The sequence below is a fragment of the Apium graveolens genome, chromosome 8 (assembly GCF_009905375.1).
Source record: "Apium graveolens cultivar Ventura chromosome 8, ASM990537v1, whole genome shotgun sequence".
Taxonomy (NCBI): domain Eukaryota; kingdom Viridiplantae; phylum Streptophyta; class Magnoliopsida; order Apiales; family Apiaceae; genus Apium; species Apium graveolens.
This window is the reverse complement of record NC_133654.1, coordinates 70,810,306-70,830,522: the sequence shown is the minus strand read 5'-3', so window position 1 is coordinate 70,830,522 and position 20,217 is coordinate 70,810,306. Positions and strand designations below refer to the sequence as shown.

The 20,217-nt window shown below is 38.0% G+C and overlaps 2 protein-coding genes, 1 long non-coding RNA gene and 1 other non-coding gene across 9 annotated transcripts; 1 reads left to right on the top strand and 3 right to left on the bottom strand.

Annotated features, from left to right (window-relative positions):
• Positions 1–2,150: 2,150 nt before the first annotated feature.
• LOC141682073 (small nucleolar RNA R71) lies at positions 2,151–2,257 on the top strand. Its single transcript, XR_012559477.1, has one exon. It is a non-coding gene; the product is annotated as a small nucleolar RNA R71 (small nucleolar RNA).
• Positions 2,258–5,525: 3,268 nt separating this feature from the next.
• LOC141677390 (uncharacterized) lies at positions 5,526–6,353 on the bottom strand. The gene is made up of 3 exons (XR_012557415.1): positions 6,294–6,353; positions 6,117–6,215; positions 5,526–5,782 (listed from the first exon to the last, which is right to left on the bottom strand). It is a non-coding gene; the product is annotated as an uncharacterized LOC141677390 (long non-coding RNA).
• Positions 6,354–9,742: 3,389 nt separating this feature from the next.
• On the bottom strand, positions 9,743–13,159 carry LOC141679681 (uncharacterized). Its single transcript, XM_074486115.1, has 3 exons — positions 11,057–13,159; positions 10,710–10,957; positions 9,743–10,256 (listed from the first exon to the last, which is right to left on the bottom strand). Exons 1-3 carry the CDS (start codon positions 13,157–13,159, stop codon positions 9,743–9,745), a joined length of 2,865 nt encoding a protein of 954 aa, XP_074342216.1.
• A 3,306-nt stretch (positions 13,160–16,465) lies between these two features.
• LOC141677817 (uncharacterized) lies at positions 16,466–19,982 on the bottom strand. 6 transcript variants are annotated; one of them, XM_074483890.1, is made up of 5 exons: positions 19,778–19,982; positions 19,275–19,322; positions 18,014–19,031; positions 17,006–17,944; positions 16,466–16,857 (listed from the first exon to the last, which is right to left on the bottom strand). In XM_074483890.1, the coding sequence occupies exons 3-5, from the start codon at positions 18,968–18,970 to the stop codon at positions 16,828–16,830; spliced, it is 1,926 nt and encodes a 641-aa protein (XP_074339991.1). In that variant the 5' UTR covers positions 18,971–19,031; positions 19,275–19,322; positions 19,778–19,982; the 3' UTR covers positions 16,466–16,827. The 6 variants fall into 6 exon arrangements, with proteins under 6 accessions (XP_074339991.1, XP_074339988.1, XP_074339989.1 ...); XM_074483887.1 differs by having other exon boundaries at positions 18,014–19,322; XM_074483888.1 differs by lacking the exon at positions 19,275–19,322.
• Between the last annotated feature and the right edge of the window lie 235 nt (positions 19,983–20,217).

The window sequence follows — 20,217 nt, the reverse complement described above, 5'->3', positions numbered from 1 at the left end:
AGAGTCACCCTCGTCGGGTGGAGGATCAGGTGGCCAATCAACCTCGCCACCAGTGTCTCGAACAACAGTACCGAAAGCTTGTGTCAAATCTTCAGCAAAATATTGATGGATGACATGCATGGCCTCCATACGCCTAGTCAATCTTCTATACTGTGCATCACCAATACCAGTCCTATCAACTACTTGTGGCGCATGAGAAGAACCCTCTGTAAGCATTGGAAGATCCGTCCAGCCACTCTTTACATCATCAAAAATATATCCCAAGCCCTTATCATGTGGTGCACCTAAGAATGCATAACTCAAGTGATCGGGTAGTGGGTTGAGCTCAAGTGTGGGAGCATCTTCAATAGACGGCTCAAGACGCTCCTGAGAAATTTTCAGCTCTGCTAACCCAAGATAATCGAATGGCATATCCAACTTCTTCTCCCACGGAGGTGCATTCAAAACCTGCAGTTGCTCTACTCCTCCTTCATCTTCAAAAACTGAGTCGACCCGCTCTATTTTAAAGCACTCTTCTTTTTCTGTGGGTAACTTTATTGCCTTGAACACATTAAAAGTGACCTTCTGATCATGAACCTTCATCATAAGCTCTCATTTTTGCACATCGATCATAGTTCGGCCTGTAGCCAAGAATGGTATTCCCAAAATGATGGGAATCTTCTTATCTTCCTCAAAATCAAGAATTACAAAGTCAGCACGGAAGAAGAGTTTATCCACCTTGATCAAGACATCCTCTACTATACCTCGTGGATAAGCGATGGAACGACCAGCTAGTTGCAATGACATGTATGTTGGTTTTGGATCAGGTAGACCAAGCTTCTTGAAGATAGATAAGGGCATCAGATTGATGCTAGCTCCTAAATCACATAAACACTTGTCGAACGACAAGTTTCCGATGGTGCAAGGAATAGTGAAGCTTCCAGGATCTTTAAGCTTCGGAGGCAACTTCTGTTGCAGCACAGCACTGCATTCCTCCGTTAGAGAAACTGTCTCTAAGTCATCGAGCTTCACTTTCCGAGAGAGAATACCTTTCATAAACCTCGCATAGATAGGCATCTATTCAAGAGCTTCAGCGAAAGGTATGTTGATATGAAGTTTCTTGAACACCTCCAAAAACTTCTCAAACTACTTATCCGGCTTTTTCTTCTACAGCCTCTTAGGAAAAGGAGGTGGAGGATAGATCTGTTTCTCCCCTGTATTACCCTCAGGAGGAGTGTGTTCCACAGTAGTCTTCCTTGGTTCCACCTTGCTTCCTTCTGCACACCTTCTTCAGCAACAACTGCATTTTCTGAAACTTGAGATTTTTCAGGCTCTTCGTCTTGCTGAATTTGGGGACTTGCGACCTTTCCAGACCTTAAGGTGATGGCGTTCACCTGTTCTTCAACTTCCCTCTTGCCTGGATTGGCTTCTGTATCATTAGGAAGCATTCCTGGTGGCCGATTTAATAAGGCATTAGCAATTTGACCTATTTGGTTCTCCAGAGTCTTGATAGAAATAGCCTGGCTTTGGCATGTAAGAGCCTGGTTTTTGCACATAAGCCGCAACTCCTCCAATTCAGATTTTTCATTCGAAGATAGACCTGTATCATGATTTTGTTGTTGAATTTGGAGTTGTTGTTTTGGTGCAATTTGTTGCTGAAAACCAGGAGGGTTGAATAGCTTATTTCCAAACTGCTGGAACGGCTGTTGCATCGCATTCTGATTGTTGCTCCAGCTGAAGTTAGGATGATTCCAGTTGTCAGGATGATAAGTGTCTAGAACTGGTTGCTGCGATCTCTGAAAGTTGCTCACAAATTGAGCTGAGTCACTAGATATAGCGCATTGCTCCGTCACATGCGGACCGGCACACAGCTCATAAACACTATTTATCTGTTTAACACCATAGTTAGCCAGAGAATCGATCTTCATAGACAACGCCTTTAGTTGAGCAGTGATAGCCGTAGCTGTATCCACTTCAAGAACTCCTGATACCTTTCCATGTGGATATCTCTGGGTTGGATACTAATATTATTTAGCAGCCATCAGTTCAATTAGATCATAAGCTTCCTCATAGTTCTTTGCCTATAATGCTCCGCCTGATGCTGCATCGATCATGGGTCTGGACTGTGCTCCCAAACCATTGTAAAAACAAGTGATGATCATTCAATCAGAATTCCATGATGAGGACACTTCCTAAGCATCTCCTTGTAGCGCTCCCAAGCTTCACTTAGCGATTCTCCCGTTTGCTGCATAAATTGAGTAATAGCAATCCTGAGTGCAGCTGTCTTCGCCATAGGGAAGAATTTAGTAAGAAACTTCTGAGCAAGATCTTCCCAAGTAGTAATTGAACCAGCTGGTAGAGAGTGTAACCAGCTCTTAGCCTTGTCCCTCAGAGAGAATGGGAACAGTCTCAGCTTCACAGCATCTTCAAAAACACCGTTGAACTTGAAGGTGTCGCATATCTCTATGAATTCCCCAATGTGTGTATTGGGATCTTCCGTTGGAGAACTCCCAAACTGGACTGAAGTCTGTACCCATTGAATTATGCCAAGCTTGATCTCAAAGGTATTAGCTATGATAGCTGGCCGGACAATGCTAGATTGAATGTCATTGATCTTGGGTTGAGAAAAATCCATCAAGGCTTTCGTTCGTGCTCGTGGATCTCCCATTGTAATGAGTACCTGAAACACAAACAAATAAAACGTGAAAGTAAAAGAATCCGAGTCAGTGAACTTTAACGACCACAGATGACAAGCACATAAACTAAAAATTAACACCGAGTCCCCGGCAGCGGCGCCAAAAACTTGTTAGGGCGAAAATACGCGCTAAAATTTACGCAAATATACGCGTTCGCAAGTAGTATAAGATATAAATCAGATTCGTTCCCACAAAGACTGGTTTAGGTTAAGTTCAATTTATGCACCTATACAACAATGTATGGTTATTGCTCAATGCTAAGACAAATAACAAATTGGTTTTTCATTAAACTAAGAGATTATACTAAATAACAATAACTAAGAGAATTGAGGTTGAATTACTATATATGACAAATATGGGATTCTAACTTCATTAAATACTTCATTCAATAGCCTTTTCATTCTTAACCTTAGCATGTGATGGTGATGACACTAATCAAATAACACGAAACTGATAAATACCAACTTTCGTTGCACGAGTACCATTCTACCAGACATCCACAAAAGAGATAGAAGCTGAATAGGCACCAATTATATTGAGACCCTATATGTCTATAGAATTTGACAACATAATGGTTTAAGCACAAGTTATCCATAATGATTATATAGGGCAAGTAAAATGGTTAGAGTTACCTACGAACTATGCATACACATACATGAATCTATGCTAGCATGGCAAGTTCTAAACCTCTATATTCACTGTCGCTTCAATAGAAATTAACACGCTATCTTATATGTTATCTACGCACATAAGACGAATAAGCACAACCAATACTAGGATATCATACAATCACCACACACCAAGATATCAAAACAAATTAATTATTGAAATCCATAAGTAAATCCGCTAGAACCCCATGACAAAGATTAGCCCATAATTGAACTCATCATCACCATGGGTTTCAATGAAAGCATGGTATAAAACAAGGTCTTAATAAACTGAATAATAATTAAAGTATGAATAAACGAGATCTAGGTTCAACAAGAACGAAAACGAGAATCCAAAGTTACAACTAATTCACAGAATCATAAGTTGAAAACAAGATCTTCTTTTTTTCGGAGTTGTTCAGAGCGGCCGCTCAGCTCTCCTGAGCGGGCGCTCAGCTACTGACTGGGAAAATTTCTGATGAATCTTGTTTTGGCCATAACTTGAGTTCTACCCGTCAGAATTAGGCGATTCAACTGCCCACGCGAAGATATTGAGATTCTCTACAACATAAGAATGGCCTTGGCTTCCAATTCTGATAACTCTTTATAATATTTCCTTTAAAAGCTCTTTTCTTCATATAACTGATACCTGAAATGCAATAACACAAAAACACATCAAAATACCAACAACTTGAGGCCAAAACACCAATTTAAGCTTGTAATGAAGCATTCCAAGTGGATAGAAAATCCACTTATCAACGGCTGAATCTCTATCTCGTCGTCGTTCGGCCCCACGATCTGCTTCTTTTCTTTCTTCTTTCCTACCATCCCTTCACTCAGCGCCTGATCTTGAGCCCTCATATCTGTCGGCTCGCTTTGATCGGTCATCCCTACGGGAGTTCTTATATCCCCCAATACTTTCCATCTTCCGGCAAATATTCTCGCCCCTCACATAGATATCATTCAGGGATTTTGAGGGAAAATCGTAAAGAGATGAGCGAAGCTTCTTACCTTTATAGGGGTCCAGCCCCGCCGTTAGGAAGCCCATTGCTTTGACCTTATCAAGATTAGTGACCATTCCAGCTTCCTCCTTAAACCGAGCGAGATAGTCCCCCATCTCTTCGTTCACCCTTTGCCTGCAGTGAACCAGGACTTCAGTATCTTTCGCCTTTCGGCACAGGTGTGAGTAGCATTTCAGAAATTTCCTCTTCAGATGCTCGTAAGATCCAATGGACCTGGGCTTGAGGGATTTGTACCACATCGAAGCCGACCCCTTCAGGTAGGTCACTACTAGAAATATGGGATCAGATATCGGTTCTGAACCGATGTCTTCGCGTATGATGTTAAATGTCATCAGCCTTTGACATCGGTTCACAGCCGATGTCTATTACAGTGCTATACATCAGTTTTAAGAATAATAGTGATGTCTTTGCAATAAATTTCAGCTTACATTACAGTATTTCTAGGTTAATATGAGTATATTATGGGGTAATTATCCATTAAAACATGAAACCTACAAGCTCTAAAAGAAATTTTCTTAAAAATCTTTCAAAAAACCGATGTGAAAGTCTAGATCAGACATCGGTTATGTTGTCTGACCGATGTGAAATGGTCCATCAGACATCGGGTACTTTTATCAACCGATGTAAAATACTGGGTTAGACATCGGTTTCGTTCATTTGGTGATGTTAAATCCTTTTGTTTAACATCAGTGTTTTTTCTAACCGTTGTTTAATATTTAATATTGTATAATTTAAGACATCAGCTATTGAAAATTCGATGTTATTTGGCTTAAAATACATTGATTTTTTTACAGAACCGATGTCAAATGACTATTTGACATTGGTTTTTGTAGTTCTTTTTCTTTTAATATTGTTTCACCTGATGTTTTTGCTCATTTTTACATCGGTTTTAAATTACCATTCTGATGTTAATGTACTGTAAATTACATATGCCATCCTGGTACTATTAATAGCCCAGGGAACCAATTGCATTTTCAACCAGAAAAATACCAACAATATGCAATACATCCAACCAAATTTGTAAAAACATAGAGGTATACATTGATACCAAATTTACTAACATTCAATCCAACAAGAGCTCAATTCGGACATTACTTTCCAAGTCTAAAATAAACATCCCAACTAAAAATAATAAAACCCAAATTCCAAAGTTATTACATCCAACATTCTAAACATATTTGACTAGTTAATATGTACCACTTGTCAAATTTTGACAATTCCAAACATAAATCAAAATGATGGATGTAATTGTCACCAAACATCCGTTAATTAACCACCAACCACCAGCAAACACAACATCAATTCACATAGTTCAGAGGAAAGCTATATATATAGATACTTAGCATTTTTATATCTTGTCTTGGATAAATTCAAGCACCTCCATCCGCACCTCATCCAGCTCCTGCCTTGTGTAGGACTTTCGAGTTTTGGCTGCCCACTATAAAACACAAGTAAAAATTAGCAACCATAATATTATTAACCAGAATTGCCATATGTATAATTAAATATAAACAGAACCAACTATTTATAATTTAACCAGAAGAGGACCTTTTCTATATTTAACCGTAATTTTCTTCGTCAATCCAAAACTATACCAGATAGTTCCTTATCACTAATAGTTATCTATCATTACTAATAATAAAAACAAGATCCATCTGGAAATCACTAATAATAAAAACTGATAATAAAAATGGCACTCATATTTATCTGTTCTGAAAAACTACACAAAAAAATTCTACATGCCATCTATCGGAAATGATTTGCATATATACCTTGGTAGTAAAAGATAGCTCCTAATCAGCAATGATATCTTTCATGTATCGCATTATAACATAGCCACATTCAACCCCTACTGGTTGTTTGGGAGATCCCTGTTACAATATAAAATCTGAATTAGCTCCAGAAATTAATTAAAATTACAAAGTGATAAAAAAATACAAAAAACTTACAGGAAGATTCTTTATCTGAGGAGCTTTATTTCCCCTTCCAGTTTGAGCATTGTAGGATTTCATCGCTCTACATTGCAGAACAACAATAATATACCTGATTATTTTTCAAAAGGGAGAATATTTACTATATATATATATTTATATATAGTAAACAGAAATATATTACTCTGTTAATGATTTTTCCAACTCGTCAAAATGTGTTGGACGTGGCAGAGGGTTCAGAATATAAATGTCACCATCCCAAATTACAACCAAAATCCAGTGGCAACTATGTTTATAAAAAAGAAAAAAGAAAAACACAAGTCAGAAATTTTAAAAAAACTACCTAAATATATTAATTTGTAAAAGCATGTCTAAATTAAAAATACATACTTATGATTATGTGGCATGAAGTACATGCGATAGGGACTACTCTCTTTCAACCGATTAATAAAATAAGAATGAAAAGATTTGTTCAACGTAAATGTAGCTCCTGGATCGAAAAATCCATATAAGACTACATCATCATTCTTCCTCTCAATCTTAATCAGTCTTTGCAGGAGCCTACCAGGGAGTGAATTACATTACTTATAATATCCGTATAAAACATGAATATTGAATATATAACGATAAAAAATTAACTTACGCCATATAAGCAGATATTGCAGCTTGGCCAATCATATCGAACTCCAACAATGCTTTCACATTTTCATGCAATATATAAATTGTTTTCTCAGTCCCAAACACGTCCGAATCACACGGAATTGGTATTGACTCCCCAGTGGCTTTCATGAAGACTACAGCATGTTTGTATAACACCTTGTACTGCTTTGGCACATTCTTGTTTAGCTTCATTTTGCTATAATCATCTTGAAGTTTCTGTAACTCATCTTTCCGCATAGACTGCCCATGCAACACTTCCTTTTTCTTTTTCTACACAGAATTAAATAAAACAAGAATAATCGGTTATTATTAACATAACTACTATAGAATGCAACAATCAATTCAGAGTATATTGACATAATTTTTATATAACATACCGCCATAGTTGGGTATATGATCAATTTATGAGGCCATGCTACGTGAGAGCCAACTGCTTGGCGTACAACCTCAATTTCACCAAGTATGGGCACTGGAACCGATGCCTCTGGCTGGATGTGTCCGTCAACCGACACACGAACATGTCCGGGCTTTAGAGGCACTCCGTGTACTGAAACATTCATCTCTTCGTGATCATCAAAAACTGTTCCAAAAGCAACCTTGTTCTCTATGCAATCCAGTGCAAGCTCACATGACTGTGGACCTTACATTATAGTGGGGGATCAATTTAATTTTATTGCATAAATCCCAAGTCTGTAGGCATATATCTAGTAGATCTTAATAATATTTTACCTTCTTTCCGCTCGGAGGAGAGGGGTCAAAACCAACAAAGTCTTCATCATTTACCAACAATTGTTTGGCACTCAGCGGTTTAACAACTCCAATATTCCGCTTATCAGCAGCTCCCTCTTTTATTAACAGGTACTTGATAACTTGATTTGTCAGAGAACATAGGAGAGTGACCATTTGAAGCATTAACCAAGGCCTTAAGTTCAGCCATCTCCCGCTGATTTCTTTCCAACTGATCCAACAACTCTGCCTTAGTAATTTTAGTCTTTTTTGCTTTCGGCAAATTGAAGAATGCTGTTGGAGTGACAAAGCCGCCAACCCCTCGAACCCTTCCTGCGTGCTCAGGAGTCTGAAGTGTCGTAGTCAACACATCTTCTGTTCCATGTGGAACAAATTCACCCTTCTCCTTCATTTCAAGTAACTCAACCTGTAAAATTAATGCAAACAATTAGTGCATTATTTATGACGCAATTATCTTTGAAGGGAATGCAATATTAAAAATATCATTTACAATTCTCGCATTTATTTCCGCTTGCTCTTCAGTAAGTTCATCAGGATTCTTTGGCATCCTAGCCTTCCACCAAAAAATTGCACGATCAGGTTTCTCTTTCCGCATTAAGTTCCCTTTCTTTATCTGTTAAAAAAGAGAAAATATTTAAACTCCCTTAAAACTTAGAATTGCAAAGCCAAATAGATATAGGTTTTTACTTCTTCTTCTCGCAAACCAATATACCCCTTCCTTGACAAGCTGTGATGATATTTCCGTTTACCCACTCTATTGCTCTGTAACTTACGTTGTTCCTGCACCAAAATAAATTAGTAAAAATTAATAAATATTATTTAACCAAAATGTATTTAATCATTTAGCAAGTAAAATGGTAATCCTGTATATTTTATTAGTAGAATATATTCATACCAGCCATTTGGGGCTCGTCCTCTTTGCAACAAATTTCTTCCAAGGTTCTTTACCAACAAATGCATACTTCTTCGGAGGCTTCATCAATTTCTTCTTTTTTGCAATAAATGCCATCACATATTTTGCAGTTAAATCAGCTTTAAACTGCCTCCATTTTTCACCTGCCAATTGTAGCACAAGCTTCTCACTTTCTGGGGCAATTTTGAATATGTCCTAAAGAGCCACATAATATAAATTAGCCACATAATTTACAGTCACAATTTAAATAAAATGAAGAAGTCAACAAGGGATATAATTTACCTGGACATCATCCCATAATTTTGCTTTTAGATCACAATCCACTTTTGGCCAGTTTTCAGTGTCGATTGGAATCATTGTCCTTGCGAGCATTCCTATGTAAGACTGTAAAGTAGGCCTGGTATTTCCGATGGGAACTCCAAATTCATTCCAAATTCATTGTATCTAACTTTAAATTTTTTTCCCCGAGCTTTCTTCACCACTACTTTGTGAAGAGCTGAAACACCACGCGCACCTCCTAGCCTTTTTTTTTGCAGATACAGAAGTGGTCATCGTTTCTTCACCACTACTTTGAGTTTGATATTGTGGAGGGACTTGAACCAACTTATCATTACAAGTCTCTGAAGTTTTGACATCAGGAACCATCTCATTCTCAACCTTTTCAGAGTTATTCTTCCCGTCATTTTCTTCGAAAATTACTTTCTTGGCTTTTTGCTTCTTTACCATTTTGCTCCCTTAGTCTGCATTAAATTGAATAATAAAGCCATCAGTTGAACAATATATTTTCAGTCCGTCATTAATTACAGTCAAGCATAAATAATAAATTGTAAAATCAGCAAGTACGAATACAACTATACAAGAGCAATAATTTACCTAAACTGCAATCAGTATTTAATCACATCCGAAATAACTCTAAAGCATTTTATAGAAGTACAATTAAACAATGCAAAATAATTAAAGAAAAAAATAATGCCATCAATCAGTAATTATGGATGAATTACTTATATGATTATAACAATGCAAAACAAAAGAAAAAAAAATTAACAATATATTTTACACATTATAACACAATTAAAGGCAAATATATATGGTTTATTCAGTCATCCAAATTCCCATTAAGATATATATTTTACATAAAGCTACATCATCAGTCAGTAACGACATTAGGTGCAGGGGTTTTAGTAGCAGTATTTTTAATCCAAATTCCCTCAACATTAGGTCTAGCAGTATGAGCGACATCATCAGTAGTGACATCAGTTGCGGGGATTTCAGTGCAGAATGGGGGATGTTCCATGGTTGTGTCTCCTAAGTCATCTTCATTATACAATTCATGGTAGTCTCGAGTTGTGGAGGACAGTACAACAGACCAGGTAGTATCAACGGGATCTTCAAGGTAAAACACTTGCTTGACTTGGTCAACAGAAACATATTTATCTTTTTTGTGACCTTGTCGACTAAAATCCACAAGTGTGAACCCAAGATCATCAACCCTTATTCCTTTATCATTACTTGCCCATTTACACAGGAACAAGGGAGCTTTGAATGCATGGTAGTCTAATTCCCATATCTCTTGTATGATACCGTAAAATGTCAAATCACTTTCTACGGGGTTCAAGTCCTTGGCACTAGAAACCTGGACCGCTTTAGCAATGACAGACACCCTGTTGTTTTGAACAACACGTATGTCATCTCGTTCCTTTGTAAAATATCACACTCCATTCACTAGATAACCTTGATAAGTTAGTATTGAAAATGATGGCTTGGCAGCGAGCCATCTTATCGTATCTGAAACACCTTTGTTGTTCTCCCTTAGTTCATCATTCACCTCTACAAAAATGATAAGAAATTTTAAATCCTAAATAGCTAATAGTCGTCATTACACTACAAATCAAAGAACCTAATACAACACTGATTTTGTTTTGAAACCAATCAGCAAAGAGCCGATTGTGCTCTCTCATGAGCCAATTTAAGCTTTTCCTTTTCCCTCGGTGAATTTCTTCAAGATATTCCTTATGCATTCTGAAAAATGCATATGGAATGATATATTAAAGACACATTACAAGACTAATTACTGGATAATGAGGAATTGAAAACAACAAAGTGTATAAACTCACAGAATATATGGAAACACTTCAGCGTTGTTTAGAAGGAAATGTAGATGTGCTTCGTCTCGCTCCTTCTCTTCCACTGATTTTATTATCACAACGGATAATGGACCTGATATCTTATTATCTTGGTCCTTTGGAAGACCGGCAGTGGAGTAATTCTGACTAAGAAACTCGGTGCAGAATTCTACGGACTCTTCTCCGAGGTAACTCTCTGCCATACAACCTTCAGGATAATAACGGTTTCGAACATAACTCTTTAGTACTTTATTAAACCGTTCAAACGCATACATGCACCTATAAAATACTGGTCCACATAAGCGTAGTTCCTAAACCAAGTGGACTACTATATGTACCGTTACATCAAAAAATGACGCATGGAAAACCTTTTCTAGATCGCACAAGGTCAGTATGACATCTGACTGCAGCTTATCCAGTTTTGACACATCTACTACTTTGTTGCACAAAGCATTAAAAAAGAAACACAATATAATAATTGTGACCCTAACATGCTTCGGAAGAACGGAGTGTATTGCAACCAGGAGTAATTGCTGGAGAAGGATGTGGCAATCATGTGATTTCAGCCCGTAAATATTCAAATCAGGCATGGAAACACAATTTTTTATGTTCGATGCATGTCCGTATGGAAGTTTCATCGACATTAATGATGACAAGAAAGTCCTTTTTTCTGCCTTTGACAAAGTAAAGGGAGAAGGAGGCAAATAGGTTTTCTTTACTCCTACTTGGGGAGCCAAATCAGATCTAATATCACGATGGGCTTCCGCACTATCCTTTGTCTTATGGCGCATATTTAGTAATGTGTCAGTCAGACTATCACATACATTCTTCTCGACATGGATGACATCAATACAGTGCCTAACATGGTGAAATTTCCAGTATTCTAACTCGAAAAATACTGACTTTTTCTTCCATGGACTTTCAACCTTCTTTGCCTTCTTCATTTTCTTCCCAAATTCAAATTTGATTTGTTCTTGCTCTGCTAACACTTCTTCTCCGGATAGGGTTCGACGCGGCTGCCCAAACTCTTGTTGTCCATTAAAAGCAGCCTTCTGCCTTCTATAAGGATGATGTAGAGGTAAATATCGGCGATGCCCTTGGTAGCACATTTTCCTACTATGAGTCAAATATTTAGCTACGGTGTCATCTCCACAAACTGGACAACACTTATAACCCTTATTGACGCATCCGGATAAATTTCCGTAAGCAGGGAAGTCATTTATCGTCCACATTAAAACTGCTTTTAAAGTGAAAAATGATTTGTTATACGTGTCATACACATTTGGTTCCCCTTCATCCCAAAGCTTTTTTAAATCATCAATCATCGGTTGTAAGTAGATGTCGATGTTATTATCAGGCTCATGCGGGCCAGGGACCAATATCGACAACATCCTAAATTTTCTTTTCATACATAACCAGGGAGGAAGATTGTAAGTCACCAATATGACTGGCCAGCAACTATATCTATTAGATAGGCCATTATTGTGCGGGTTTACACCATCCGCCGATAAAGCCAAGCGAAGGTTTCTCGGTTCACTACCAAAGGAGGGCCACCTATAATCTATATTTTTCCAAGATGGAGAGTCGGCTGGATGTCGCATTTTACCATCTTGTGTCCGCCGTTGCGCATGCCAACACATTAGTTCAGCGGTGGAAGGAGATTTAAACATACGTTTAAATCTAGGAATTATTGGAAAATAGCACATGACTTTGGCTGGAAGATTAACACTCTCTTCACCTTTCTTTGTCAACTTCCACCGAGAAAGTCGACACTTAGGACACTTGGTTGCATCAGCATGTACACCCCTGTACAGTACACAATCATTCGGACATGAATGGAACTTTATATACTCTAGACCTAAATTGGAGAGGGTTTTTTTTGCTTCATATGCATTACTAGGTAACACATTATCTTTGGGAAGTAGAGACCCAACAGAAGAAAGGAGGTCAGTGAAGGCACTATCGGTAATACCAAACCTAGATTTCCAGTTATGCAACTTCAACATCGACTCTAACTTAGTACAGTCACTACCCTCATATAGAGGTTGCTCAGCATCGGCTACGAACCTCCTAAACTGATATGAATCATTATCATATTGACCCGAGTTATATGCCGCTTCACAAACATCAACAGTTTCTGAAGCAGCGACATGCTCCTCATCTTGCTCTAACGCTTCATCAGAGGCTTGCTCAGGAGGTGGGTCTGGAGCTTGCTCTTCAGGTGGACAACTAGCACTTGAAGATTTAGGACCCGTAGAAGCAGTGTCCCCATGCCAAACCCAATGCACATAACCTAGACAAAAGCCATTGTCATAGATATGGCCCCTGATTGTTTTTATAGAGAATTTTTTAAAATTGGTGCATCGTCCACAAGGGCAAGGAATTTTGTTACGATCTTCAAAATTTTCTTCAGCATATATCAAGAAGTTTTCCACCCCCATTTCAAATGCTAAAGAATCCCTATCTTGCAAAATCCATGTCTTATCCATCAAATTTCCCTACCTGATAGCCACTATAAATATTAAAAATCCAACACATACCTATTTATAATTATTTAATAAAAGGTATATCAAATTTGCGTTGGTTACTGTAGGGATTAATTATATAAACTTAGAAAGGAGTAAATACCTTGATATCCTAATAATTTATAGTACTAATTCATTACTCTAAGATCCTACACATATACCCAATTAATTACAAAACTAGACTAAATTTATAAACTAGACTAAATTAAACCAAGATATTTAAAAAAAATTGAACCAAGATATTTGAAAATATCACATAATTAAAAACCAATAATTCCAACATTCACAGCCCAGACAATTGTTAAATTTCCTTCACATAAATAAAACTCAGTGAGAACTTGAGTATTGAAACAAATTCAGTCCATAAATAAATAAATTAAAATTATTTGTTACTCGTATCTGTGAGAAGGATAATTATACAAAACAATTATTATTATACAACACAAGTAACAGATAGTTCATATCAGGAATGCAGAGACTTGTTCATATTAGAAAAATGACTATTATACAAAACAAGAAATGCAGAGACTTGTTCATATCTGAGACTTGTTCAAATGCAGCCCCCAAAACCCCCCAAAACACACTAATATGTATGAACAACCCCTAGAAAATATATAATTAAAAACAGAACAGAAACATTTACATTTACATCAATGTACCTAAAACATTGATTTACATCAGTGTACCTAAAATATTTAACACGATGTAAAATTCCCAAAAAATAGGACATAAAACCCCCAAAAAGTAACAAACATAAAACCCCCCAAAAATATAAAACATTTGCATGCACAAAGAAGATAAACAGGATATTAAACGTAAAAATGAGGGAGATAAACCGTAAAGAAGAATATACTTCCAGATGCTCTTCAATGTTCCAAAACCTCAATGTTCCAAAACCTCAATGCTCCAACCTCCAGATGCTCTAAAGTGTCTACCTCCAGATGCTCCAACCTCCAGATGCTCCAACCTCCAGATGCTCAATTTCAAGTTTAATTTGCTCTAATTTGAAGCTCCAAATCTTGAACTAGAATTGGGGCTAAAATTAGGGTTTTGGCGAAAAGAGAGAAGAGACGGTGAGAAGATGAGAGAAGACTAAGAGAGAAGTAGGGGAGAGATGAGAGTGATATGAGAGGTAAGAGAGAGACGAAAGAGACGAGCGAGATGAGGGTCGGGGGAGAGATGGTCGCGGGAGTTATTTTGGAAAAGGGGGGAATAAGAGGTTAGTGAATTTTTTGTTAAAATTAAAAGGGGGAAAGTGTACTGAAATCGGGGGAGAAAAAGACAAGTAATTTTTATTTTTTTTTTAAAAAGGCCATAGACAACGTTTAACAAAATCAACCGATTTCAAAGTTAAAAGCATATTTGTGGCCTTTTTAATTTCTGAACATAGACAACGACTACTAAGTAAAACCGATGTCAGTATTTGTATTCAACATCGCTTTTTACAAAACCGATGTTAAACTGTATTTTAACATCGGGTGCATTACATGCCGACGTCTAAACACCGATGTCGTATCTACTATTTCTAGTAGTGGGTCTTGAACATTTTGCATAACATGATATCATTGTGACCCATCTCAACCATTAGGAGTTCGTACTTTTCGTAGTGGTCCTCAGGGTCTCCTTTCCCACTGAACTCGCTCATCTTAGGGAATTGCCTTTCTTCGCCTGGAGGGGGTCGATATTGCTTAATTTCCTGTGTCACGACCGGTTCTTTATCGGCCCTCCTATCGCCGAACAGGGCCTTCTCTAGGTGATTGAGCCTAAGGCGGGATCCATCGGGCTCTTCATCCGAATCAGAAGAAAGGGGTTATTTGGTCCTTTTCCTTCGGGGATGCGAATCAGAGTCAGACTCATCTTCTTCGTCATGCACCCTACGTTCCTTTCGATCCTTATTCGTTCTGTCGTGCTCGTCGGCCCGCATTGCTTCACACAAAGCTCGTTCTTGTAATTCAATCTCCTCTCTTTACAGCTGCAGGGCCTTCAGCCGGAGCGCGTCAGCCTCTCTTCGCTTCGCTCGGGCTTCTGCTTCCTTGTCAGCTTGATCACTTTTGGCCTTGCCCTTCTCCGCGGCCTTTTCTGCCCGGATGTTTAGGAGTAAGGCCTCTTCTTCAGGAGTCAATGTGATGACCCCATCTTCGTCCCCTAGGGTGGATGGTTGTCCCTTGTCGGAAAAACCAAGTGGCGGTGAATGCTCATGGATTATTTTTGCCATGTTCTCGTTATCTCGGCTTGTAACTCTCGTACTTCCCAATGTTACGCCCAAATTCCTTCCTGTGTTTGACCAGGCTTCGGTTGTCTTGTAGGTGACTTCGGCTGATACCTGAAAATGAAGAGAATGCGAGGGTTTGTACCCCCGATTCACCTCCGGTGTGAGAATAAGAATCTGGTTGTAAAGGTGTGGTAAATAATACAAGAAAAGCAGAGTGTTTGTGAGAATCTGTGTGTGTTTTATCTTACTTCTCAAGGGGCTTTATACCCAATCTCACCATGATTGCACCTTACGTTACTTATCATTAAGGAGGGAGTGAAAAGGGGGCGTTATATCCCTTCTGTATTTCAACGTTTAGGGTGAAGGTGGGCTGCGGCCAAGGCTCTTCGTGGGCCTTCAGCTTAGGGGCCTGGTGGACCTTCGGCCCAATAGTTGAATCTTCCAATGGGCCTTCACTCGGTGGACCTTATTGACCCCATAGCCAACAGTCCTATTGAGCATTCGAATCCTTTTTTGATTCTTCAATCAGTGACTACATCGTGTCAGTATTCAAACCTTCAAAAAAAAATTAGAAAAAAAGCTGGGTTTGGTCCGGTATGTGACTTGTAGCTAGACAAAACATCCAGGTCTGTTCGCTGTACTGAAGTGATATTCCATACATACATGTGAATTATAAGGTTAAAGGGCCTACAAAAGTTAAGAACTAAGTTGTTTTCAAATGAGCAGTATTCATGTGACTAGTTATTAGTATATCTGTGTCATCGCTTTCTGGTTGATTTGTACTTCTCTGTATAACACATTTTTCTGGTGATCAATATATCATAAACAAATTTCTCAAAGTTATTATTTGCAAGTTACATTTATAAAATATTGCATTTTTTGCTTTTTAATCGACAGACTTGGGAGATTTAAGAATCTTTACCAGAACAGTTTCTCCCGTGGGACATATATTATACTGGTTTTGGGTTGTCTTGCACGAATGGAAATTATGTAATGCGTGCAAGTAAGAATTCAAGTTAACAAAAAAATTTGGAAAAAATTTAGGGTGAGCACTCAGCTCTTCCTCCATTTATATATAGGCACTCACATTCCGGTTTGTGATTTCTATGAGAGATCACAAAGTTCACCGGAACGACACTACGCAAACTGTATTCAAGAAAAGTACATTTTCGAGATATGTGAGAGACGGGCTATAACTGTGTAATCCGTCTTCGTCTTGTGTTTAACAAAACATTCAGCCGTCTTAACCAAATTTTAGTTGAACGCATCTATGTTTTTGTACCGATTTTCAGTCCTTGAAAGTTGTTTTGAGGCACAACCAGAGTTAATATTGCAGGAGCAGACCCTCCAGCTCTATTGCTTGCTTCAACTGCTACTGCTTAGAAACATGAGAGACGAGTTCCTGTCATAGCAATGAACAAAGTGAGATCAGTTTAGTTTTGAACTACGAGAAAATCAGTAACAGTTGGTGAATTTCTTCTACAACTTATCTATTTGTTAATATAAAATCTATTGCAATAAGAAAAATGGAAGGCAGATTGTTAAATTACCTCAGAATAACGTTTATGGTCATGCGAAACGTTAGAACTTTTTACAATGTTCTCCCACTTGGAACTAGTTGAGGATTTCTTCGAATTTTTCTTCTTATGTTGGCCATGCGAAAATGGATTCCGTAAGGAAATGGAAGATAGATTACGCCATAGCCAAGGCTCAGAAGGTGATTTTGGTAGAGGTGGGGGTAGAGGCGATTGAGGAAATCCAGCACTGGCGTTTTCTTCATCATTTACTTCTTCGGAATTCTTATTTTGTGCTGCTAAAATTTTAGCAGGATGAATTGCAGAGCATTGTACAGACCTGTCTTCCTGATCAATATCTTGATCCTGTTTCAAGACTTTTATGTTGTCCGCTATACTCTCGTGATTCAGTTTGAAACGAGAAGATGCAGATGCTGCTGCTGTTGACCTAAGAGCAGTAGATTTGATCATCTCGGCTGTATCTAGATACTTTGGTTTAAAAGCTGATTCTTCAGTTCCTCTGCTTTCGCCCACAGTATTCGCAGAAAATTTCTTAAGCATTTGATCTTCTGAATCCAAAATTGGCACTTCGGTATTATTTACCAAATCAATATACAATATTTTTTCAGCTAAACTACTTAACAAATCCGATTCCCGTTTATACATCTGATATGCTGAGAAATCCGAAAATTTATCAGACTCTTTGCCAGTTAAAGTGACATTACCAGATCCTGTATTTTTAACCATCTTTGGTACACCAAGAAACCTTGCTCCATCATGAAACGGAGACCGAGGCTTTTCATTCCTGTATGGAGATATACAAGCACTCCTTGACCGTGTACGAGGGAGTACACTTTCTTTTCTGTACAAGTCGGTGGAATGACGAAGATTGACACCGAGCAACTTTTTCTCAATAATTTCTTGCTGCCGAACTCCAATTTTAATATCATCCCAGTATTTGTCCTTTGAATTCTGCTGCAAAGTTACAAAATTGTTAATATAATTGACCATTAAGCACAACAAAAATGATGTCTAAATTATCACCTTCTCATGCTGAATTTGTGGTAAAGGCCCACTATAAGCTGTTCTAGCCATTCTTCGAACCTCAGGAGCAGATGAAATGGGACTTTGAGGCCTGGATTTTATCCTTGGCACTGGATCAAAAAAATGCAAAGATTTTTTTACAGATAATCGAGGCAACAATCCACATGCTATGCCATATTTTCTGTGATGATTATCAAACTCGTCATCCTCGACTTCACTTGATGCATTCCTTTTGTATGGACTATAATGTGATGCTGTGTTTGACCCATATCTTTCTAAGAAGGGCCTTAATTCTCCACTGACAACCTTCTTAACATTCCTCGGTGATTGACTTTCAACAGATTTCTTTTTCTTAACATATTTTGGGGTCTCTATAATCATAGCCCTTGCAGCAGGCAAGAAACGAGCCATCATAAGATCTAGAGTTTGCGGATCAGCCCTGAAGGTTGTGGATGATTGTGTAAATGAACCCTCACTGCCTGTTGAACCACTGATACTGCAGCTCCAAGAACACGACTCTGTTTGTGATAACGCGTCAAGTGATTCTAGGACGGCATTATCTTCGTCCTCTAAAGCAGAGCCTTCATCCATACCAGTGATACTCACGCTTTCATTTGAAGGAGATGCTTCCATTTGAAGCCTCAAAACGTATTGATGGTTCAGTAGTTCACCCGAAACACGCTTTCTAATATCGAATGCTCTTCCCGGAGGAAATCTAGGAGTAGTCGAAGGTTCTTCTTGAGGTAAAGGCTCAACTTTTGCTTCCACTTTGGATCTTCCTGGAGTACGTTCCCACACAAAAGGAACTGCAGCTGGCTTACTCACCTCCGTTAACTCCGACACTGATTTCCGTGCAGAACTAGAAAGATGCTTACATGGGGGCGAAGATTCTACATCTTTCCTTTTAGCTCTCACAGATAGAAGTGGTGCATTAAAATCTAGTTTCTTTCCCTCCATTCTCTAAATCTTCTCTGCTCCCTGTACTCTGTTGGCTCAATTGTTATTTCAATATTTTAGACTACAATAAAGATGCAACAAAAAGCAAAAGTTAGTGTGTATTTCATCCATATGCGTGACTAAACAACGGAGCAAAGCTTATAATTTCAATGAGTAGAACTTAATAATGATGAACAACCATATGATTTCAATGTTTTCCCTCACCACAATCATCTTAGAACATTTACAGGGTTCACTCGCACTTAAAATTCTCTGAAAACCGAAAACAGGCAACAGTTTATTTATTTTTTGGAAGGCAGCCTACCTCGCAAGCATCAAATTCACGAATACTTAACCTTGTCTTGAGAGAGGACTGAAAGATAGACATTTACCATTAAACTATGTCAACAAATTCTTGTCGGCAGAACTTACCCTCAAAGAACAAAGGGGGAAATATAAAAATAAATATTCGTAGCAAGTCAGTACACAAAACTCTCGTATCACCGTCATATCTATAGACGCACACACAAAAAATACTACTACCACTTAGATTAAACAGTATCCACATACAGAAATCACATTTCAAGAATAAGAAACTTCAAACGAAATCCATCAACTTCAGTACATTCACTTAAACTGACTAACAATGAAGAAAACAGAGAACATGGTAGTTGAAGAACTATACATTAGATAAAAGAAAGCAAGGAACTTGATTTTTCAACTACCAACTAGGCCATCACAGTTGATGAAAATCCCCAGAACATCAACATGAATTCACCAATCTAAATAACAAAATCATAACATACAAAAAGTTCAAATGTTTCATACCCGTGAAAGAGATTGTGTGACCGTGAATGACGGGCAGAAAAAGTGATGTAGTGTGAAGATGAACAAGTGGAGGAAAAAGTCATGTACATACAATGCAGATATGTGAAGTTGATGCTTGACTGATTAAGTTTGGGTTTGACGATAAATGGGGTTGAGAGATTTATGAGTTGAGACAAGTGTTCATTTTACATGGTATGGGGGAATATATTGTTATGAAAATGGAAAATTGTCAGTCACGGACCAACCGTTAATGTAGGAAAACTAGGCTGTTAAGGGTATCAACTATTAAATTTGCGGGCCATATTTTTCAACAGGAAAAGAACCGTCCTCTATATTTTAGTGTAACTAATAACTATGTTGCACGTATAGTCTGCGCCTCGAACAGGACATCTCCTTGTAAAAACAGTTCTTTTTTTTTAATTTTTTATACTCGTATTTTT

What these genes read in the sequence shown, in the direction of transcription:
- LOC141679681 (XM_074486115.1), bottom strand. Translation starts at nt 13,159, where the DNA reads ATGGGGGTGGAAAACTTCTTGATATATGCTGAAGAAAATTTTGAAGAT. An exon ending in CGTCATTTTTTGATGTAACG is followed by an intron (nt 10,958 to 11,056) that starts GTACATATAGTA and finishes AAAGTACTAAAG; the next exon opens with AGTTATGTTCGAAACCGTTA. An exon ending in GAAGTGTTTCCATATATTCT is followed by an intron (nt 10,257 to 10,709) that starts GTGAGTTTATAC and finishes TCAAAACAACAG; the next exon opens with GGTGTCTGTCATTGCTAAAG.
- LOC141677817 (XM_074483887.1), bottom strand. Translation starts at nt 18,970, where the DNA reads ATGGAGGGAAAGAAACTAGATTTTAATGCACCACTTCTATCTGTGAGA. An exon ending in CACAAATTCAGCATGAGAAG is followed by an intron (nt 17,945 to 18,013) that starts GTGATAATTTAG and finishes GTAACTTTGCAG; the next exon opens with CAGAATTCAAAGGACAAATA. An exon ending in ACCATAAACGTTATTCTGAG is followed by an intron (nt 16,858 to 17,005) that starts GTAATTTAACAA and finishes TTGCTATGACAG; the next exon opens with GAACTCGTCTCTCATGTTTC.